We start from the raw sequence: 19,519 nt of genomic DNA, 5'->3' as shown, positions 1-19,519 counted from the left end.
GCTTTACTGTTACCATTTTTAATTTATATATTTTTCCCTATCTCAGTAGAGCAGCTACAGCACATTATGAATATACATGGAATGACTTACTCTGGAGATCATGTCAGCTACTTTAGATTCAGAGGAAACCAAAACCAAACAAACAAAAAACCAAAACAGACAAAAAAAAACCCAACAAAAAAAAAATTCACTGGGTTCATTTATAGTTTTCTTCCATCGGTTTTTGCTCTCCATACTCAACACCTCTGGAACATTTGCATGCCTTAATTTGCCAAGTTTGTTTTCTCTAGTCTGCATTTTCTACCACTTCATCTAAGATAAAGAAATTTTGTTGGTATAAACTTACAGGCCTCTGTTTTTATTCTTTATGCTGCTAATTCTTTATATACAAGCATTTTTATTATTTCATTTTTAGAATTTGAGTGAGGAATTCCTCATTTGCTTTAAGAAAGAAATAGCTTCTCGGAACAACTTAGCTGATCAGTGATTTTTCATTCTAACTTCTATTGCATTGCTTTCTAGTTAACAGGTCCAAAAGTTAACCAACTTAAGAGACTGAAGACACTCTGAACAGCAGCAGTTAGGGAATGACTTAGAAGTGCAGGCCTTCAAAATGAAGAGTTATGCGTCAGGAGACAGTTTGAACCAAAGTACTATTTTGAATTTTAATTACTGAATCAATTCTGTGAAAGAAAATTGTGTTTCTGGCTATTGATTCACAGTAACAGTGGGTGAAAAAAGCCTAATACAGAGAGGCTGTTTGAAGACTTTCCATTAAATAAGATGGATAATGAATCCAGTACTAGAAGAAATAATCCTGAAGTCATCAGAACAATTACATATGGAAAGGAGAAAAATAATTTTTCGTTGATAGTGAAATCATAAGAAATTCTACAAAGTTTGTAGAATTTTCAATAAGATCCACAATAATATCAAGATAATTTAGAAACACAAATGTTTCTGAGCGTCCAGAAACGCTCAGAAAACTTCGAAAAGTTTTAAATTTTTTGTCTGTATTCTCTGTTTGTGTAAGTATCACACTGGTTTTATTAAATAGAGGGAAAATACTCCCTTTTAGGGATTTGTCCAGCACGTCTTGTTATGATTACATGTATTTCTTTCTAGAGTAGCATTAATTTCTTCTAATTCTTTCTTGTGGTGGTAGTGACTGTGTTACCCCATTTCTTTTGTACATAGTTACATTCTTTTTGATGTTTACTCTTTAGGTAATGATTCTGACGTTGACCTTGACAGGAAGGAAGATGAGCGAGAAAAAACTCCAAAGAGGTCCAGAGCTCAGAAAACAGAGAAAACACCATCAACTAAGGAGACTGAACAAGTTTCAGGAGCTAAAAATCCTATTATAAGTGTGGTTTTGACAGCCCATGAAGCTATTCCAGGTAATCAGAATCACCGATTATATAATCAAATTTGGTGTTGCCCATGCTAACACTGTATAAAATAGTCACTGGTCTAAGACTTAACTGCTTGGGGTATTTATTAGCTGAAAAGTATTTAGTATGATTTGATTAACTTGATACAGAATCTCTGTATCTGACAGCTGTATAATTTTAGAACTGCCGGCACATTTCTTCATAGGTATGACAAATGCTGGACCTGGATGTTGTTATCTGCATTAACATCAGTTATGTTTAGTCTGTGAATAGTTTTAAAGAAGAAAATGAAAAATACAGTGTCCAAAGGACAGGAAAGTATTTTTCCCCTGTAATATCTTTATTACAGCTCTTGATTTTTGTATATATTTATGATAAATGTAAATTTGTTTATGAAAACACACACAGCTTAGTATATATATAACTTTAATATTTCTGTATACAAATAATTTGGCAGAAAATATGTATATATATTTGCAAATCAAATCAAGTCTCTACATAAGGATTAAAATATTCGTAATCCTTAAATTTCTATAGTACCTTTTCATCAAAGGATTTTGGAATAATTTCAAACTATATATTTTAAAATTAGACGTGCATTTGCCTGTTTATATAAACCATTCACTCACCTGACTGACAGGATCCCTTTTTAACAGTTCTGTGCATTATTTTCAGCTTTGCAGTTTTATTGTTCTCCTTTTCATTATTGCTAACGTTTCTGAGTATTTCTTCTGCTTACAGCTCTCAGAACAACTACAATGTATATATTTATTTTATTGTTGTAGTTTGGAAGTTAGCTGAATTTTTTTGTGTTGTTCGATATCTTTTGATGTTGAGATCTGTGATATGCTTTGACTTTTTGGTAAATGCAGAATTTGCATTTGTTTGCTAAAGTTTGCTAAAATGCATTTCTAATTACAATGGTAAGAGGAAACTGGATGAGCTCACCTGCTAATAGCCTGCGTGCTTAGAAGGTAAGTGAAAAACACCTTCACATTCACTGTTTGAGAAACATCACACGGGGTTTTGGACTTCAGCTGAGCTGTTAAAAATTTGTCTTGCGATATTGTAAATACAGTGGAAAGTGGAAGAGGACTGGTGAGCCCTTGAAGTGTGGGGACCCAGCTTCAGGGTGGTTTGAGGTCTGCGCCATTTCATTTCACTAACTGCAGGCCCCTTTCTCTCGTGTGATGTAACCCTGAGCTCTTTCCTAGCTGTTGCTAGACACTCATTTTCCTGCTGTGTCTCCCACCTCTTTTGCCTCTTTCCCCCTGCATGTAGCTTTTTCCCCACCCTGGTGCCCATTCCCCTCACTGCCATATGTGATGCTGCCTTCTTGTCCTCCTTTGTATGGGCGAACGTGAGCGTGCAATGGCTGGTTAAGGGGCTCATGAAGGTGTTAGTAAATGGATTCATATAGGTGGTTGTATGGATTTATACACTGATCCTCCCTTCCTCAAGGCTTTTGGGAAGACCTGTAATTGGGGTCTCCTCTCTCTAGTTGCTGAATTTTATAAACCTTGTAAGAATCTCTTTGAGATCTTTAAATTTCTGGCGAGGATAGGAGAATTTTCAAGAGAGGAAGGAGAGATATGGTAGACAGTGCAATCAAAGACCCATTTTCTTAGGAAACAAACCTAAAGAGGTAAATGAAATAATAGTAAATACAGATATTGAAGAAAATGTAGTAAGCATGTGATGTGGTAGAGGAGGGTGCCTACAGAGCATTGACAGCAGCTTTTTGACACATGGTGGAGGAGCCCAGTATGTTGGTATGAGATGGTAAAAGACCTTGTTGGAGCTGGTAGTTTGGAGAGTGCTGCGACAGGGAGGCAGTGGCACAGGTGCCCCATCCCTGGCAGGGCTCAAGGCCAGGCTGGACGGGGCTGGGAGCAACCTGGGCTGGGGGAGGGGTCCCTGCCCATGGCAGGGGGGTGGGAACTGGATGATCTTTAAGGTCCCTTCCAACCCAAACCATTCTATGATTCTGTAACAAGAGGCACCCAAAGATGTTGAAGAGAGGGAATGCTGTGTTCGTGAACATGTATGTCAGGTACCAGATTAAACATAGTACATATTTTTGTAAGCATTGGAATTAAGAATGAGAGTGAAGAACTACAATTATATGCACAGCTAAAATTACTTTGTTTTGAATGGCAGATACTTTTGTTCATAGTCTATTTTTAAGAACCAGCGAATAAACTCTGCCAAATATTCAGTCTTCTGCTTTTTTATGTATTTTATTTCCCATGTTTAAATTCTGTAATACTATCAAGGCTTCCAAAACCAATTTATTATTCATGCTCAATTAGGTTGAATCAGGGGAAATTCTACTCTGAACATTTAAATTGGTTTTCTGTGTGTCTTGTAATATTTTAAAGACTCAGATTGTTACTTGGAGAGTTCTTTTAAGTTCCTGTGAAGACAGTCAATGGTACCATTCTTGCTTTTTGTGGTAGAGCTCAAGATACGCAAAAATTGTGTGAAATATTTAAAACATTGGTGCTGATTGTTTTTTGGTTTCTAAAGGAGTTGGATTTTTTTCCCCTACAAGTTCTTAATATAACACTCAGCCAGTTTTTCTCTCCCTGATTTCCACTGAGGAACCACTATGTGTAAAAGGCCAGTGTTCCCCTGCTACTATACCCAAGTATGAACACTTGGTGCCTTCTCCCATTGAGATTTTTAGGAAGCAGGGAAAATTGGATACTGTTATTTTGCTTACTATTTCGGGACTGACTTAGTGTAACTGATAACAGTCTTTTCTGTTTAAGATTACTTCATTTGCAGCTTACGGAACAATGGTTGTGGGTTTATGACACATCTGAGTGGATTTAATATCAGACTGTTGCCAAGGGAACTTTCCTGCTTCTTTCTGATTTCACGGTTCACTTCCCCTTTCGTGTACCAGCACTAGTGCTTGTGTCAGCCTGTGAAACTGGTTCAAAAACCTGCTAAAATATATACACATACATATGCATACACACACACGTACACATTTTCTTTGTCATAATTTGTTTTCTACCAGTTTTGCTTACTGAAATGACTCACATTGGGGCCATGCAAGTTTCAAAAGTGGGAAGAGGGAAAGTAGTGACCAAATGAGTATCTCAGGAGAAAGGAGGAGGATCAGGGTATTCCTTTTTTAAAGCAGCAGGGACAGTAAGTGTAGGCTGCTGTCACGCCCCTTGCCCCAGCCCCTGGCCACACATTCCTGTTCTTTGAATCGTTTTGCCTGTTCATGCAGTTGTGTGGTAAAGCCCACCAAAAAACTAATTATGTATTTGCAAAAGGAGGGACATGGTGCTGATCTTAGCCAGATCCCTTCTCTGATCCTCTTGATCTTTGTAAACTCCTGTGCTGGCATTTCTAAGGCATCACGAATGTGTAGTTGATGGAGGACTAGAGAAAAGCTAACCTTGTTGATGTTGTGGAATTAAGCAAGGTTTAGAAAATTAGAGCTTTTCCCTCTGAATGTGAGCAGGTATCTGTGTTACCGTGGGGTTACAGATGGATTTAGCTCAGCCGATCTAATGTCCAGCTCTGTTGAAAGGGGTAGTAATCTTCATTCCTATAGGCACAGGCCTATGTTTCTATTTCTTTGTCCGAGTTAAAGTGTGTTTAACCTCATGGTGAGCTAGCCTATAAAAATATTAAGAGGGTGTTTTGCCTTTTTTTAAGCTTTATTTTGGGGGTGAGGGGTAGGTTTGCGTGGGGAACATTGGGGGGTTATGGGTAGGGTTAGTTTCTGTTGGTTTCACTTTCAGAACTCTCGTACCAGGGGTTGTATGCATTTGAAGCCCATTTCATATGGTGTTGTAGAAACTGAAAAAATAGATTCCTTCAAGAAGAGGTTGTAAGAAACAAATATTTACTTCATACCCATAGCAAATTATTGTACCCATGCAGACCAGATTACCTACATTATGAATTTTTTAAAAAACCTTAAGCTACAGTGCTTTTTTTTTTTCTTTTTAATAAGGGTTCATCTAGTCAGATCAGTTGTCTCTAAAGGTGGCTTGAAGCATCTCTACAGGAAGGATGAAAGATACTTGCTGTGTAAAGCCTCCCAGATTCTGGCAGCCACTGAGCTGGTAGTTGCATCTGGATCATCATATTTAATACATATCTATTAATTTGTCTAAATCCCTTCTTGAATACTTTTATATTTTCAGTCTCTGTAACATTGTGCAGTAATTGTTCCATAATTTAATTACACACAGGGTGGAAGTGTACATTCTTTCGTTTTGTTTTAAGACTGCTGGCTGCTTATTTCTTCAAACCACTTTTTGTTCATGGTTTATGAGATAATGACTATTCACACTTTTTTGACAGTATTGCTAATTTTAGAGGTCTTTCTGATACGCCTCTTGCATTTATCTCTCTTCCAAGCTGTTGCATTTATCTCTCTTCCAAGCTGAAGGTCTCTGAGGTATATATCACTTTTCCAAACAAAATACTTCTGATTTTGTCTTTGTTACTGTTTTCTGGTTCTTCTGTATCCTTTTTTGTTGCCCGTACTTGAAGTTGTAGGAGGTTCATGGAATTCAGTTGGGTTTTAGTAGGAATTTGGTTGTTGTTGTCTCCTGTTTTATTTCTGATCCATTCCTAAGCATTCCTTCCATTGTGATTACCTTTTAGGGTGTTGATAAGTCTTGGAGAGCTTTGTAGTAAAGGGCAAGCTACTTTTCCAAGGGGCAGGCTGTAAGAGATTAGAGGCCATCACTGAGTTTGAGCCAGAGATAAGGCATGCTGGGTAATGCTTATCTGCAGCAGTTGCTGTCAGAATGTCATGAAGAACTCAAATCTTATTACTCTTAAAGCAGATTTATTTAGAACAGATGATATTGACTGAAAAGAGGAAAGCAAAAGGCATAAAATCAGTCTAGTAAACTGAAGTCCATTTTGCATTTAAAATAAAGATAGAATAGTGCTGGAGGAAGGGTTTTAGTGAAATAAATGATCATTACAGTTAACCTCTTTTTTTCTCCTGATACTTGTGTTCTTGAAATGATTGTCCAGGGAAACAGTTATGAAAGCTTTTATCTTCCTTATTGGCATATGGTATTTTTAATGGAAAACCAGACCTTGTATCCGTTTGCCTTGCTCTTACGCTTCTCCCTAGCCTGTGGCTGCTTTTAGAGACATGAATATTGAGAGCATTCTTTCTGGATGTGAGATGTGTGGGTTCACTACTTACTAGGCTGCCTAGAGCCTAGAAACCAATTTTCTCACTTTCTGGGCATATGCTTTAGTCATTAGTTTATGATACAGCAGTGATTGCTGTGGCTACTGGGCCATTAGTAGCCCATACTTAGGCAGCATCCCCAGTGGATGGAGGCATCTACTTAGGCAGCATCCCCAGTGGATGGAGGCATCTACTTAGGCAGCATCCCCAGTGGATGGAGGCATCTAATGTTTCTTAGTGTTTCTGTATCTTCTAAGGGTAGGAAGTAACTACTTAACATGAGGGGACATAATTGCCTACTGTGAGTAAGTACTCTGTCAGTATGTTTGAAGACTTGGATCTCCCTCTTTAGGTTTTTGAGTCGTTTGTTTCTATTAACTGCAGAGGGAATTTAGAAGCAGTAATACTAGGATGACCTGGAGTCTGCTATCCATCCAAGCATGCAAAATACTGGTGAGTTAGTACTTAGCTAGTTCACCTAATTTAGGTGATTGAAAAGTTATACTGGTAGCACAAAAGTCTGTTAAACAGTTCAGCAGGAAGTGTTTGAACATCCTGCAAGGCAGAAGGGCACAGAGGAGGTTCAGTGCAGAGCAGTTCCTGAGGATCTGCCTTACATTCCAGAAATGGGAGGTCTGAAGGAGCTGGCCATGCATACAGAGCAGTTCAAGGTCCATTTTTTTAAACTGAATCTTTCTAAATATAGAAGAATTTGCTTCTATTTTAGAAATGCTGAACTATGGGAACACTAGTCCGGTGTCTAATGTCTGTTTTATCATTTTTCTACTGAACCCACTGATTGAACCATGTCTCCTGTATATGTAATGACAAGCTCCCGTCTCGCTGGGCTACTACAGCGCAGTTTGGGAGGTGCGGTCCTGCTGGACAGCCTGGCATTTGTGGGAGAGGGAGTGACAGAGGGAATGGGAAGTTAAAATGTTCTGATAACATTCGGGTTCAAAACTTGGAAGACCAGTTCTGATCAACTGGCAGAAGAATCTTTAGTACAGAACTGAAAGCCTTATTAAAAAACATCAGTCAAAAAAAGCCATTTTTAGATCCAGCCAGTTCAGTGAGTGGCAGAGGTATTACAGTCTGTTTAGTTGCAGTGTTGGCTGACATCCCATCTGATACAAAAGGCTGCAATAGCCTTACACACTTCCAAATGGCCTCTTCTCAAAATATCTCAGTTTCCCACTTTAAATCACTCTGAAGGACCCACAGGATCTCCATCTTTCTCCCTTGCCTATAGCACTGCTTTCCCCCACTTAATATCTTTTAAGTCTTTCACACATGTTGTTGAGTAACCCCCACTTATTTCTGATTTTTCCCCATATACTCTACCTGCCTTTTTCCTGAAGCTTTTTGGTGGTCTACAGGCTAAATGTTTTTTTAGGGAAACTAGATTTAATAATTTGCTAACCAGCTAGTTTTCTTTGGACTTTGTACTCTCTGTGGTTTAGTTTTGTTGTTCTTATAATTGCTGTTTCAGAGACCGCATGTTAATACTGCATATATTTTGTAAATAATATCTTCAGCAACATGCTCTGCAATGGAGCAAGAATTAATTTCATCCTTTTGTTAAAGGAAAAGCTCATGCATCATTCTTTGAACTTCTTTCTATTCAGATGTTTCATTTTATATAGAGAATATATGAATAACAGAATCTGTTAAAAATATGTTGAGTATGTTGACTCTGTCTTTTGCTTTCTAGGCTCTCATGTTTCAGATTTCTGTGATCCTTATTGTAAATGCTTTCCTCTGTCACAAAGTTGTACTGTACTTCCCCCACCCCCACCCCTCCCCCCCACCTTCTAATCAGGTGAATTGAAATGAGATCAGATACTAATGTAATATCCAGGAAAAAATATAAAGGGAAACTTACCAAATTTCAGTTTTACCTGAAGTTGTTAACTTCACTATTTAATTCAAAGATATTTTCATGTGCGACCTCTCGTGCTTCCCTGTCCCCATTGTATGATAGAACAGTCTTTAATTACAGGTCCTGTAATATTTTTTTCCTAGGATGGATGGGTGTTCATCTATTACTACATATTCAATGTCTTGTTTTCTTTTTGTAAATTAGTATATGGTGTATCTCATTTACTATTAATTTTCCATTATCAGACCAGAAAGCAAAATTTATTTTTTCCAAGATTTTTCTATAATACTTGTTAGTAGAACATGAAGATTTCACAAATACGTATATAATTGTAATATTTATATGTGAACAAGTATGTAAATATACAAATACATACCAATTCAACTTTTGAAAATAATGGCATTCCCATTGAACACGTGTATAGATGTATTATAGACAGATAAGTTGAAAAAGAGGGGATCAATCAATTATGGGGGCTTGGTTTGGTATGCATCAGGTTTGGGGTTTTTTTTCCAGTGGAAATTAATGTTTATATCAATTTTCATTATGTTCAATGCTAACTACGGATGCCTGACATTAAGTTTTTTTGTCACTGCTCAGAAAGTAAAGAACACCTAGCTAAATAATCTCAAATAGATCACATCTCAAAATATGCTCATTTTTGCCTGTATTGTCTGTAAAGCTTTGAGGGACAGAGTCTGATCTTTGGAAATCCAGTAGAAAGAGTCTCTTTACTCCTGCTTCTGATAGAGATTGAGGAGTGCACATGGAACATATTCTTTTATTCTGAGGGAATGGCAGTATGCCCCGAAATATAAGCAGTAAAAGATTTAAGGAAAACATATGCAGACTTTTAAATACAGACTAAACAGTATCTTTTCCCCAGCCCTATTTGTGGAACTGATTAAACAGCTTGACTGAAGTTTTCAAAGGATGTGCTATGAGGCAGAAACAGGAAAATTAAAATTTCATTGTCAAAAGATACAGGTTTTTTAAAGGCTGAAGTATTTGGATGCAGTATCTCATAACAGCAGACATCAAGCACCATGAGTAACCCTCAGAATCATTAGTCCTGGCATGTTATTTAAGCAGACCTGTGGTGTAAGTACTGACATCCTCTGGAAGTGTATCCATCATTTTATGCGCATGAATTTAAGAACAGAAACTAAAATAATTAAAGTAGTGATTACAGAGTTTAATGTTCTCTTTACACTTTTATGTTATAGACAATGCATGTTTTGATATGATATTTTGAATGAGCATTTTTTGTTCTTGCTTTTAGGAGCCACAAAAATTGTTCCCGTTGAGGCTGCTCCGCAAGAAAGTGAACCCACAGCTCCAGAGGCAACAGTTCAAGACCCATCACAACGAAGAGGTTATCAAGAATATGCCATTCAGCAAACCCCATATGAACAGGCAATGAAATCAAGCAGGTGATTTTGAAGTACTTGTATTTGTGTTCATGCAAAATATGAATGAAATGCTTCCCTGTCCATTTTCATGAAACTGAAATATTTTCTGAGCCCTTCAAATAAAGGAACAGCTGAAAATAATCTGTGCATAACTTGTAGAATTTAAAAAGCCTGTGGAGAATACCGTTTTAAAATAAAGTGAATGTTTCTGTCCATTATGAATATCTAGGGAAATTTTGACAAATTATGTCACCAACTTTCAATATTGTAATATATAACTGGTTTTGGGTTTTTTTAGGTTGGGGCCAACTCAACTGAAGATTTTTACCTGTGAATACTGTAACAAGGTGTTCAAATTTAAACACTCCCTCCAAGCACATTTGAGGATTCATACAAATGAAAAACCTTACAAGTGTTCGTATTGCAGTTATGCCAGTGCAATCAAAGCCAACCTCAATGTTCACATGCGGAAACATACAGGGGAGAAGTTCAGCTGTGATTATTGTACGTTCACTTGCCTCAGCAAAGGCCATCTCAAAGTCCACATTGAAAGAGTTCATAAAAAGATTAAGCAGCATTGTCGCTTCTGCAAAAAAAAATACTCTGATGTTAAAAATTTGATCAAGCATATCAAGGAAACACATGACCTTCAAGATAAAAAGGTGAAAGATGTTTTTGATGAGCTTCGCTTGATGACACGAGAGGGCAAAAGACAACTTCTTTATGACTGCCATATTTGTGAACGCAAATTCAAAAATGAACTTGACCGAGACCGTCACATGCTTGTTCATGGTGATGAAAGACCCTTTGCTTGTGAGCTCTGTGGTCACGGAGCCACTAAATACCAAGCCCTTGAGCTTCACGTTCGAAAGCACCCATTTGTGTATGTGTGTTCTGTGTGCCTGAAGAAATTTGTTAGTTCTGTAAGACTCCGTGCTCACATCAAAGATGTGCACGCAGATTTGCAGGAGACTTCTGTTTTTAACAGCTCTATCAATCAGAGTTTCTGCCTGCTTGAACCGGGAGGTGATATCCAGCCAGAAGCCCTTGGTGAACAGCTAGCACAAAGTGCAGATGAATTGACTGTCAGGAGTACTGATGCCATTAACACACCACAACCATCTGCTTGTAAAGGTGAAACAACAGCTGCAGATATAAACCATAATGGTCAACATAATGGTGACTTAAAAATTGATACAGTTCTTGCCTTAGAATTTGAAAATTCTTTGGTCAAGAATGTAACAGAGACGCTGTGTCAAACAACAGATATAGCAGTCCCAAACATTCAATCCTGTGTCGCGTCAGATTGCTTTCTGCTGAAGAATGATACTTGTCCTGGTGAGTTGAAAGTTCCTCCTGGAAATGAAGAGGAAGTTGATCACTGCAGTTCTGTAAATGAGCAGGGTGAAGAAATCCAGCTTTTGCTGTCTGAAGACAGAAGTTTAAATTTGAGTCACAACAATGCAATGACTAAGAACCTTTCAGTCTCTGAAGAGAGAAATCGGTCTGTTCCTTCTAGTGAATCAGAAACAAGCGATCCACCAGTTCAAAATTCTGTAGAAACCACAAACTCCTTGCCAGCACCAGAGGCTGATGCAGCCATCAGCCAACAGGCAGCCTCTTCTCACACAGCTACACCGGACAGTGGGAGCGGAGCTGTTGCCTTTATGCAGATCTTGGAGAGTTTGCAGAAGAGACAAATGAACACAGAGTTGTGTGAGAGGATAAGGAAGGTTTATGGAGACTTAGAATGTGAATATTGTGGTAAGGAGCAGTAGAATTACGTTCTTCTATTGTTTTGTTGGGTTTTTTTCAACTGTTAGGTAGTGGGACATTTTTTCTTGCTCATCTGCTTTATAGTGTTCAATATATTTGTGTATCTTTGTAGAAGTATTGATTTTGTGGTTCAGTATGGATTCTGGGGTCCAGCAAGATTTATTCTTTGCTGTATAGTGTGAAATGACTCAAATCTTCTCAAAAGACCACATGCAGAGTATAGCAAAGCAATGTTTTGCTAGGTTCAATTTTCTGTTGATATGAAATATGATAGAATTAGATTATTTCTGTCCACATGCCTCTCCTCACCTCATAATTTTCACTGGGGTCAAGCACAGCAAATTGAGGTATGCAATCAGCATTTATCAGTCCATGCTTTAATGCTTAAGCCTTATTATCAGATCAGTATAAAATTCAGAGTCTTTTTCATATAATATGGGAGGATGTATGATGACTTACATTCTGTACAAAATGTATGTATGTACTGCTGTATTTTTGTGACTTGATTTGGACCAGTTTTTTTGAGATGAAAATTGTCATTATGTAGTATTAGGTAAAGACCATTCTGATAGTAATTGGGTTTTTGGATTTATCAAAATGGGAATAATGCACCATTTGCATTTATTCTATTGTAATTTTTTCTGTTTACATAACTGGAAAGGAAATAATTTGGGATTTATGTTGTAGTCTTCATTGTTGAGAAGGGAAAGGAAGCAAAGTTTTAAAGAAAAGTTTGAAACACCATAGCATTGTACATTAGATGAATTTCTATGTACTTTTTGGTGCTATTAGGTCAGAAAGGCTTTTAGGAATGAGTAACACGAAAGGAAGTAAGAAAATTGATTTTGATAGACTTTTAGTGTACAGTTGCATTCAGATTCTTTGTATAGAACAGATTTAAAGGACTTTTTCCTTAGGAAAAAGATCATTGATAGGTATTAAAGCTGCCTTTGTTAAGCTGTTTCAGGACATACGACACAGTCTTTTTAGACAAAAGTGTTTTTTGTAAACATATTTTCAGTAATGAAGGGTCTTTAGGACAGGTTTTTATTAAAGACAAAAGGGACAGGATTCAAACAATGTGTTTTGCCCTGAAAGAAAATTGGGTATGTAATGGAATTTTCACTAACAATTGTTTAGAAATTACTTTCTTCATGTCTGATTTTATTTTCAGGCAAGTTGTTTTGGTACCAAGTGCATTATGACATGCATGTTCGTACGCATACTCGAGAACATTTATATTACTGCTCTCAGTGCAATTATTCTTCCATCACCAAAAACTGCCTTAAGCGTCACGTCATTCAGAAACACAGTAATATTTTGCTGAAATGTCCCACAGAACACTGTGACTACTCTACTCCAGATAAATACAAGCTTCAGGCACATCTTAAAGTTCACACAGAACTGGTAAGTAACAAACAAAATGGTATGTTTGTCTAAATTCAGTGTCATCATAGTGTTTGGAATTGTGTAGCAATATTTGAAGATGTAGGTAAGAGTTCTTTCCGAGCGCTCTCTGCATACTTCTGTGCAGGGAGTACAAGAGTTACAGCAATTAGGTATTTGGTCCCTTTCGTAGTAGTTTCCATTTCCTTTATCTATTTTCTCCTTTAGGTTTTCCCTGTACTGTCAGATTCTTTGGGTTTTGAGAGAGAGAAATGAAGTCTGGTACTGTTGTTATTTCACTTCATTCCATGGACCCGAATTCCCTTCCTTCATAAATAGATGGCTGTGGTGAAATGTAAATTATGTTCCTCAATTACTATAAACAGAAGTTTAAGTTTTTGGAAAGGATTACTTTTTTTTTTTTTTTTTCCTAATAGCTTCAACTAGTTGCAGCCCCTGTGTTTGCACATCTGTCATCTTCTGTTCTGGTTAAAAAGCTGAAGACATCATGTTTTTATTAAAGACTCCTGTCTTACTCATTGAGCCTTCCAGCTCTGAATGCCGTTGTGTTAAAACCAGGTCTGGTCTATCCTTTCAGCCTGCCCTGTTACATGTTTTCTTTGAGACTCTGCAAGGGGCTGCATGGCTGACTGGAAGCCCTCTTTGGGCAAGGTCCTGCTTTGTGATCTTGCTCTGATCCAATGTTACCACACGAATAACCTTTTGAGGAAAATGTTTTTTGCATCAACCTTGCTTGCATTTGTTTCAAAAGTATGGTTTTGAAAATCTGCTATGGTATTCGGAATAAAAAATATTTTAAAAACTAAGGAATGAGATTTTAATTCTTGTTAAGATGCTTTTTTAGAAATGAAATTATTTACATGCTTTTCTTGGAAGATTAAGAAAAAACATTTTCTTTCCATCAGTGTTGCCTGGCTTTTTCTTGGTTTTGGTTTTTTTTGTTCTGTTGTTTTGCTTGAATGGTCCAAATAGGTTAAGCTATTCTCAGAAAAGGTCTGCATACCATGGACTTCTTTTCCTACTGCGTGGCAGGATCCTTTCTGCTTGCAAGGTGTAGTTGATCTGGAACATTCTAGACTTGTGTATACCCAGAGAGGTTATAATGTGCGTACACTCACACAGTGTACGAACACAGGTAAGTTCCTTCTTGTTCCAAACTGACCTCTAGAAAAGGGTGTTTGGCAAGTGCCTGCTCTCCCAGCATAATGATTTTAGTCTAGTTTTGACGAGTCTCCTGAAGACATCTGGAGTGCTTAGATGGAACACATTACCTCATATGATTTTATATGAAGGTACCGGTAGGGAATACAGTACAGGTTATGTTTTCTTAACATGTTTGACAAGCGTGCTATTTGTAATTAAACTTTCTTGACTGATAATGCCAGAAAACTGGTATGAATGACATCCTTGCAATTTGGGGTTTTAATTATTTATGCAGTAAAATACTTCAAAAGGTGATTTACCTTTCTCCTGAATTTATTTTTATTCTTAGTCCAGCAGAGGAGAAAATACCAGTTGTTTAATTGCAACACTCACTCTTCTGTCCTTTTAAGAACAAGGAAATACACAGATGTGCCTCTCCATTCTGTACACAGCACTTGAGGAGATGGAGGCACGGACTCCTGAATCTGACCAGAAGACCCTTTATTAGTCCCAAACCCACGCTTATATATCCTCATTTGTTGTTCACACGCAACGTACTAACATTGGTTAATCAATACTGTTCACACACTTCTTGGCTACATATAATTGGTTAATTACTAAGCTACAAACACACTGAACTTGTTGCATTTTTTTTCTCTCTTCTTTCTTATCTCTGTGAGTTTCATGTTCTCAGCCAGCTGCCGGCGTGGCATCGCGCATCCACTCCGGCCTCGCTTCATATCCCATTTTTCTTCCAGGCGTTCAGCCAACCTTATCTTACTTTCTTTCTTCTTTAGCCTTCAAGGTCCTTCACAGGCATCGTGGCCTCCCGCACTTGCTATAAAGCTCTCTACAAACACTATGGTTTTAGCTGGCATTGTCTTGTAAATAAATCTTACGCAGCCTTGATAGAACACACCATGTATGACAGATTCCTGCTCATCACCTGAGAAAGCAACATCACAACTCACTTAGAGTATTGTGATAAATATCATTGTTACACTTCCTTTTAATAGCAAAATGTGATTTTTGAGTTAGGGATTTATGTTAATTTTCCCCCAGATGTGGACAATTTCCATGTAGCTACTTAAAAAAGCTGTTACCATACAGTGCCTAGTGGTTTCAGGTCGTCTTCTGTATGCTTTTGGCCAATATTTGCAACAGTTGAAGTAACTTTAAAGGTGTTTGGAACAGAAGAGAACACTTACCTCCTACTCCTCTTAAGTACTAGTCTTTTGTAACTGCAGGACAGCTTGAAAAAAAACAAAACAGAGCCAGTGACACAAAAGGGAATGCTTTTCCCCCCTTTTGTCCCCCAATTCTGTAGATATTTTGAACAGAATCTGAATTTGTTATGAAATGTGCAGAAAGCTCACAATAGACGTTCTTTTAGGCTGCTTTTGAATGTATTATGTTCATGATGTCCATCTGATGGCAAAAATCTGAGTAAATGATGTCTGAGGCTACTAAAGAAAAAAAAAAGGCTAAAATTAGATACCCTATATCCTTACATAAGTACTGCTTTTCAAGTGTGATGTATGTTCAACAGCTCCCACCAACAGGATCATTTTCATGGTACTAAACCGAACCGAGAAAATGCATTTCATAATTAAAAACACTGTGACAGCGAGATCTTTCAGAGGTATGCTTGCTGATGCTTACTTTCAAATATATTTGAGTATTTGAATGGTTTGAAAAATTAATGTGTTAGAATTTACTCAGTAACTAATCTTGGCAGTTCTCATATTGGCCTTTGTGCCCACTGCTTGATCTATTTACTTAATGCATACCTCACTGAACAGGAGCACTCATTCCAAAATATAGTACTTTAACAAACTGTGCACAATTACATGTGGGAAGCAACTTTAATGTTGATTTCAGTTTGCAAAATCAGTTCTTAATAAATATTAAAATTAAAGCTTCCCTGGAGATAGGTGATGTTAAAATCTCAGTTCAGTTCCTTGTATGGATGCTTATCTTTTGGTACTTTGTTGCTGGCTGCTTTTCAGCTGGATCCCTGTATTATTTGGTGAACAGGATACATGATGGTTATTAAAAAGCAGTTTACTGTTCGTCCTTGTTGCTCAGTGTATGGCCACCCATCATACTTTCTATGTACCATCCAAGTCTTGTGCGGAATTTGGGATTCTCTGTTCCCTGGGGGATGACGATGGGGAATGCGTATGTGCTGCTTCTTGCCTCTGTGTTTGCTACACACTGTTACAGGGAAGATTTCTACTTCTGAAGTCTGGGAATTGAGGCTCAGCTTGATTCAAAACCAGCATTTTCATAGAATCATAGAACGGTTTGGGTTGGAAGGGACCTTAAAGATCATCTCATTCCAACCCCTCTTCCATGGACAGGGACACCTTCCATTAGCCCAGGTTGCTCCAAGCCCCATCCAGCCTGGCCTTGAACATTCCAAAATTTTGTGTATATTCTCCAATTTTCAGTACCTGTCTTTTACCTTTAAGGTTTGTGTAGTGGTTTTAGATGATTCTTGGCATTTATGGATCTCTTTAGAAGTTTAAACCACCACATGTGTGAATCACATAAATGACATACTATCTAGGAAAGGCATGGGCTGTTTATAATGACTTTTGAATAATTTAGTTACGAATGAGCTAGTGGTAACGTCAGGGACTGGTTGTGGAACTGAACAATGTTGATGTAGGTACCAGTGTTTGTTTACAATCTCCACTGGGTTTTACAGTACTCGGTATGCTAAACAGATAAACATCATGGAGAGGTTTGTCTCTGAAATTATTTTAAATCTATATATGTAATTGATACTGCAAGATAAGCACCTCTATAAAACTGGAGTTCAGACCCAGAACCATCACTCGCTAACCGGTGCTGATGTCTGCTTTCACGTACATTTCAGGATAGAAACGATTCTTGTCTTTGGAAGGATGCTTAGAAATTTCATAATGCTGCTGACCTTTCAGGTAATAGCGTAGTTATCGCTTTCAGTAGGAAGTGAGATACTTGAGCTCTGATTGCTTATTTCCCCTTCCTGAGGAGTGCTAATTTTCAGGCCATCTCTGGTCTGGCTGTGATACCTTTGCCTCTGGAGCAGTGCCACTACATAGTAGAGAATGCAAGGTACTGGAAAGGAATTAACCAAAAAATCGATGATCTAATGGTCAGGCACTCAGTTGGAAAATGCCTTTTTGTTCTTGGCCCTTGCTTCTGTAATGAATGTCAGCTAGCCATTCATTTTTACTAGTGCTTATTTCACGAAAAAATGCTTAAGTAATGCTGTATGCAGGTGCTTGTCATTTTGTGAGCTGTGATTTCTGCTGCTTGCCAGGCTTTGTAAAAGTCTGTCTAACCATTTGCAAATTTTCCTGTAGCCTCCTTCACGTGTGTGCACAGCCGCCTCCTGGGTATATCAGATCCTTTTAGCTAAGTTGCATTTTAATAGGACATCAGCTTAATTTGGGAATCTTTCTTGAAAATTTTGATTTGAGCATCATTTCTGGACATCTTCGCTCATTGGATATGTAACTCAAGGGCCTAATTCTCTTCCCATAGGCGTTAGAAATGAAATTTAATTAATTTAATTAATTTATTGATCTGAGCAGATGCAGGAGCAGGCTTTGTTTCTCTGTTCCTCTATGAACTTATACAATCAAATGTTGCGTTAATTGAGTTATGGGAACTTTTGCTGGAAATGCTCTCAGAGTACCAATATTTAAGAGAGCTTAGTTTTCTGCTCATAAAATCATGTCACTACTACTAAAAGGAGTGGAATAGATTGTTGATTTCTAGAACATATTTGTCTAATTCTCTAAACACTTTTTATTATGGCTATGGTCTTAATTGTACACTATCAATGAAACTGATAAACAAAGCAGTCAGGAGTTCACACAGTCTCTTTTGAAATTAGTGGCAAAATTGCTGTATAGATCATATAATACATGATCATATGTACTCATGTATTTTCAAATGAGAAGATGTTTGTGTCATAGAGTGTCTCTTTGATGAGTGCAGTAGAATAGCTGCTGTTTCTGATGTTTTGCAGTTGAGGTCATAGTATATTTGATTCATTAAATAAACTTCATGGAGTTCTGTTGGTATAAATGCTACATATACAGAGGCTTTTCATTTTTCTCTTCATGACTGTGTACTAACATATACTAGTACACCTGCCCCTTGAATTACCTTGAAACAGGAAAAAAGTTCTCTTCAGAGAGCTATAAATTGGTATATGCAATATAACTGATGCTTTCTTAGCATGATGAGTTTCAATTAATTTATAAATAATTTTAATTAATTTGTATAGAAAGACTTTGTGGTTCCTATGTCAGTGATGTTATTTTATAATGAAACATAGCATAAACAAGAAAATTCTGTGGTACTATTAGACTAATTTTTTTCACTAGGGGTAAGAATATTTATGAACCTAATTAATTCCTGATTCATGGAACATGAACAGTACTTTCAGTCACGGAGCTAACTTTCAGAAGTATTTTAAGTTTCTTGTATTTTCTCAAATTGGCTAACGGGGATTTAGCAAGTCTCAGGAAGTGTGGAAGGGACTTTGAAATTTAAGTAGCTGATTGGACTGTGCAGCTGGTGTCTAACAAAGGTAAATCCAGCTCCCTTGATACTTCACTTCTCTTTGTGTCCTTAAAAAAAAAAAAAAAACACCTCAAAGGCATTTAAAAGGCAGGCACTCTGATAAGGCATAGGATAATAACTTTTATTCTAACCAGAGGAAAGCTTGCATGCTGAGAATGTGATGAAGGTATTACTGTATCCTCAGCCTGAGTCCTTGAAAGTGCTTCTGCCATCACCCATGGCAAGGGCACTCTGAAGAGCTGGAGCTCTAGTGGGAGAGACCTCTGGGGCTTTGTGTTGTGACTTGGGTGCTATGAAATATTTTGTTTGCAGCAGAGGATTTCTTAAAACTGATTTTGAGAGTGATGGGATTACACTGAAGGACTAGCACTGTCGCACAGCTCTCAGAGCAGCAACAGAAGTACACTTAAACATTCAGAACTAATCATATAAGCTCAAAAAGTCTGTGACACTGGCCTGGAGAAACAACAGTGAAAGGTTTGGCTTCAGCTGGGTGCTTTCTGTGAGAGACGAGCTTGACAGATCCATGTTGAAGGGACTCGGTGCTCAGAAGCACGATCTGTTTGTTACATTACAAAAGATACCCCTCTGGAAGATCATTTACTGCAGAACTTGGTATAGATAACTTTCTAACTCCCTGAAGAAAGCTGTGGGACTAGTTTGTTATTGAAAAATTTTGTTACTGTTGTCATGTGGAAAGATGTGTTCTTGGTGCCCATACTTTCATGTT

At 37.6% G+C, this 19,519-nt stretch overlaps 1 protein-coding gene across 6 annotated transcripts in view; it reads left to right on the top strand.

Annotated features, from left to right (window-relative positions):
• ZFAT (zinc finger and AT-hook domain containing) overlaps positions 1-19,519 on the top strand; it is a 279,097-nt gene that overhangs the window by 82,438 nt on the left and 177,140 nt on the right. For all 6 annotated transcript variants that reach the window (XM_080377864.1, XM_080377866.1, XM_080377863.1 and 3 more), the window contains exons 4-7: positions 1,227-1,400; positions 9,747-9,897; positions 10,175-11,640; positions 12,827-13,059. In XM_080377864.1, the coding sequence (XP_080233990.1) occupies positions 1,227-1,400; positions 9,747-9,897; positions 10,175-11,640; positions 12,827-13,059 (2,024 nt within the window). The remainder of the gene's footprint in view (positions 1-1,226; positions 1,401-9,746; positions 9,898-10,174; positions 11,641-12,826; positions 13,060-19,519) is intronic.

This window comes from Falco punctatus, assembly GCF_963210335.1.
Source record: "Falco punctatus genome assembly, chromosome: 3".
NCBI classification, from domain to species: Eukaryota; Metazoa; Chordata; class Aves; order Falconiformes; family Falconidae; genus Falco; species Falco punctatus.
The sequence above is the reverse complement of the archived record's forward strand: the minus strand, read 5'-3'. Positions and strand labels throughout refer to the sequence as shown.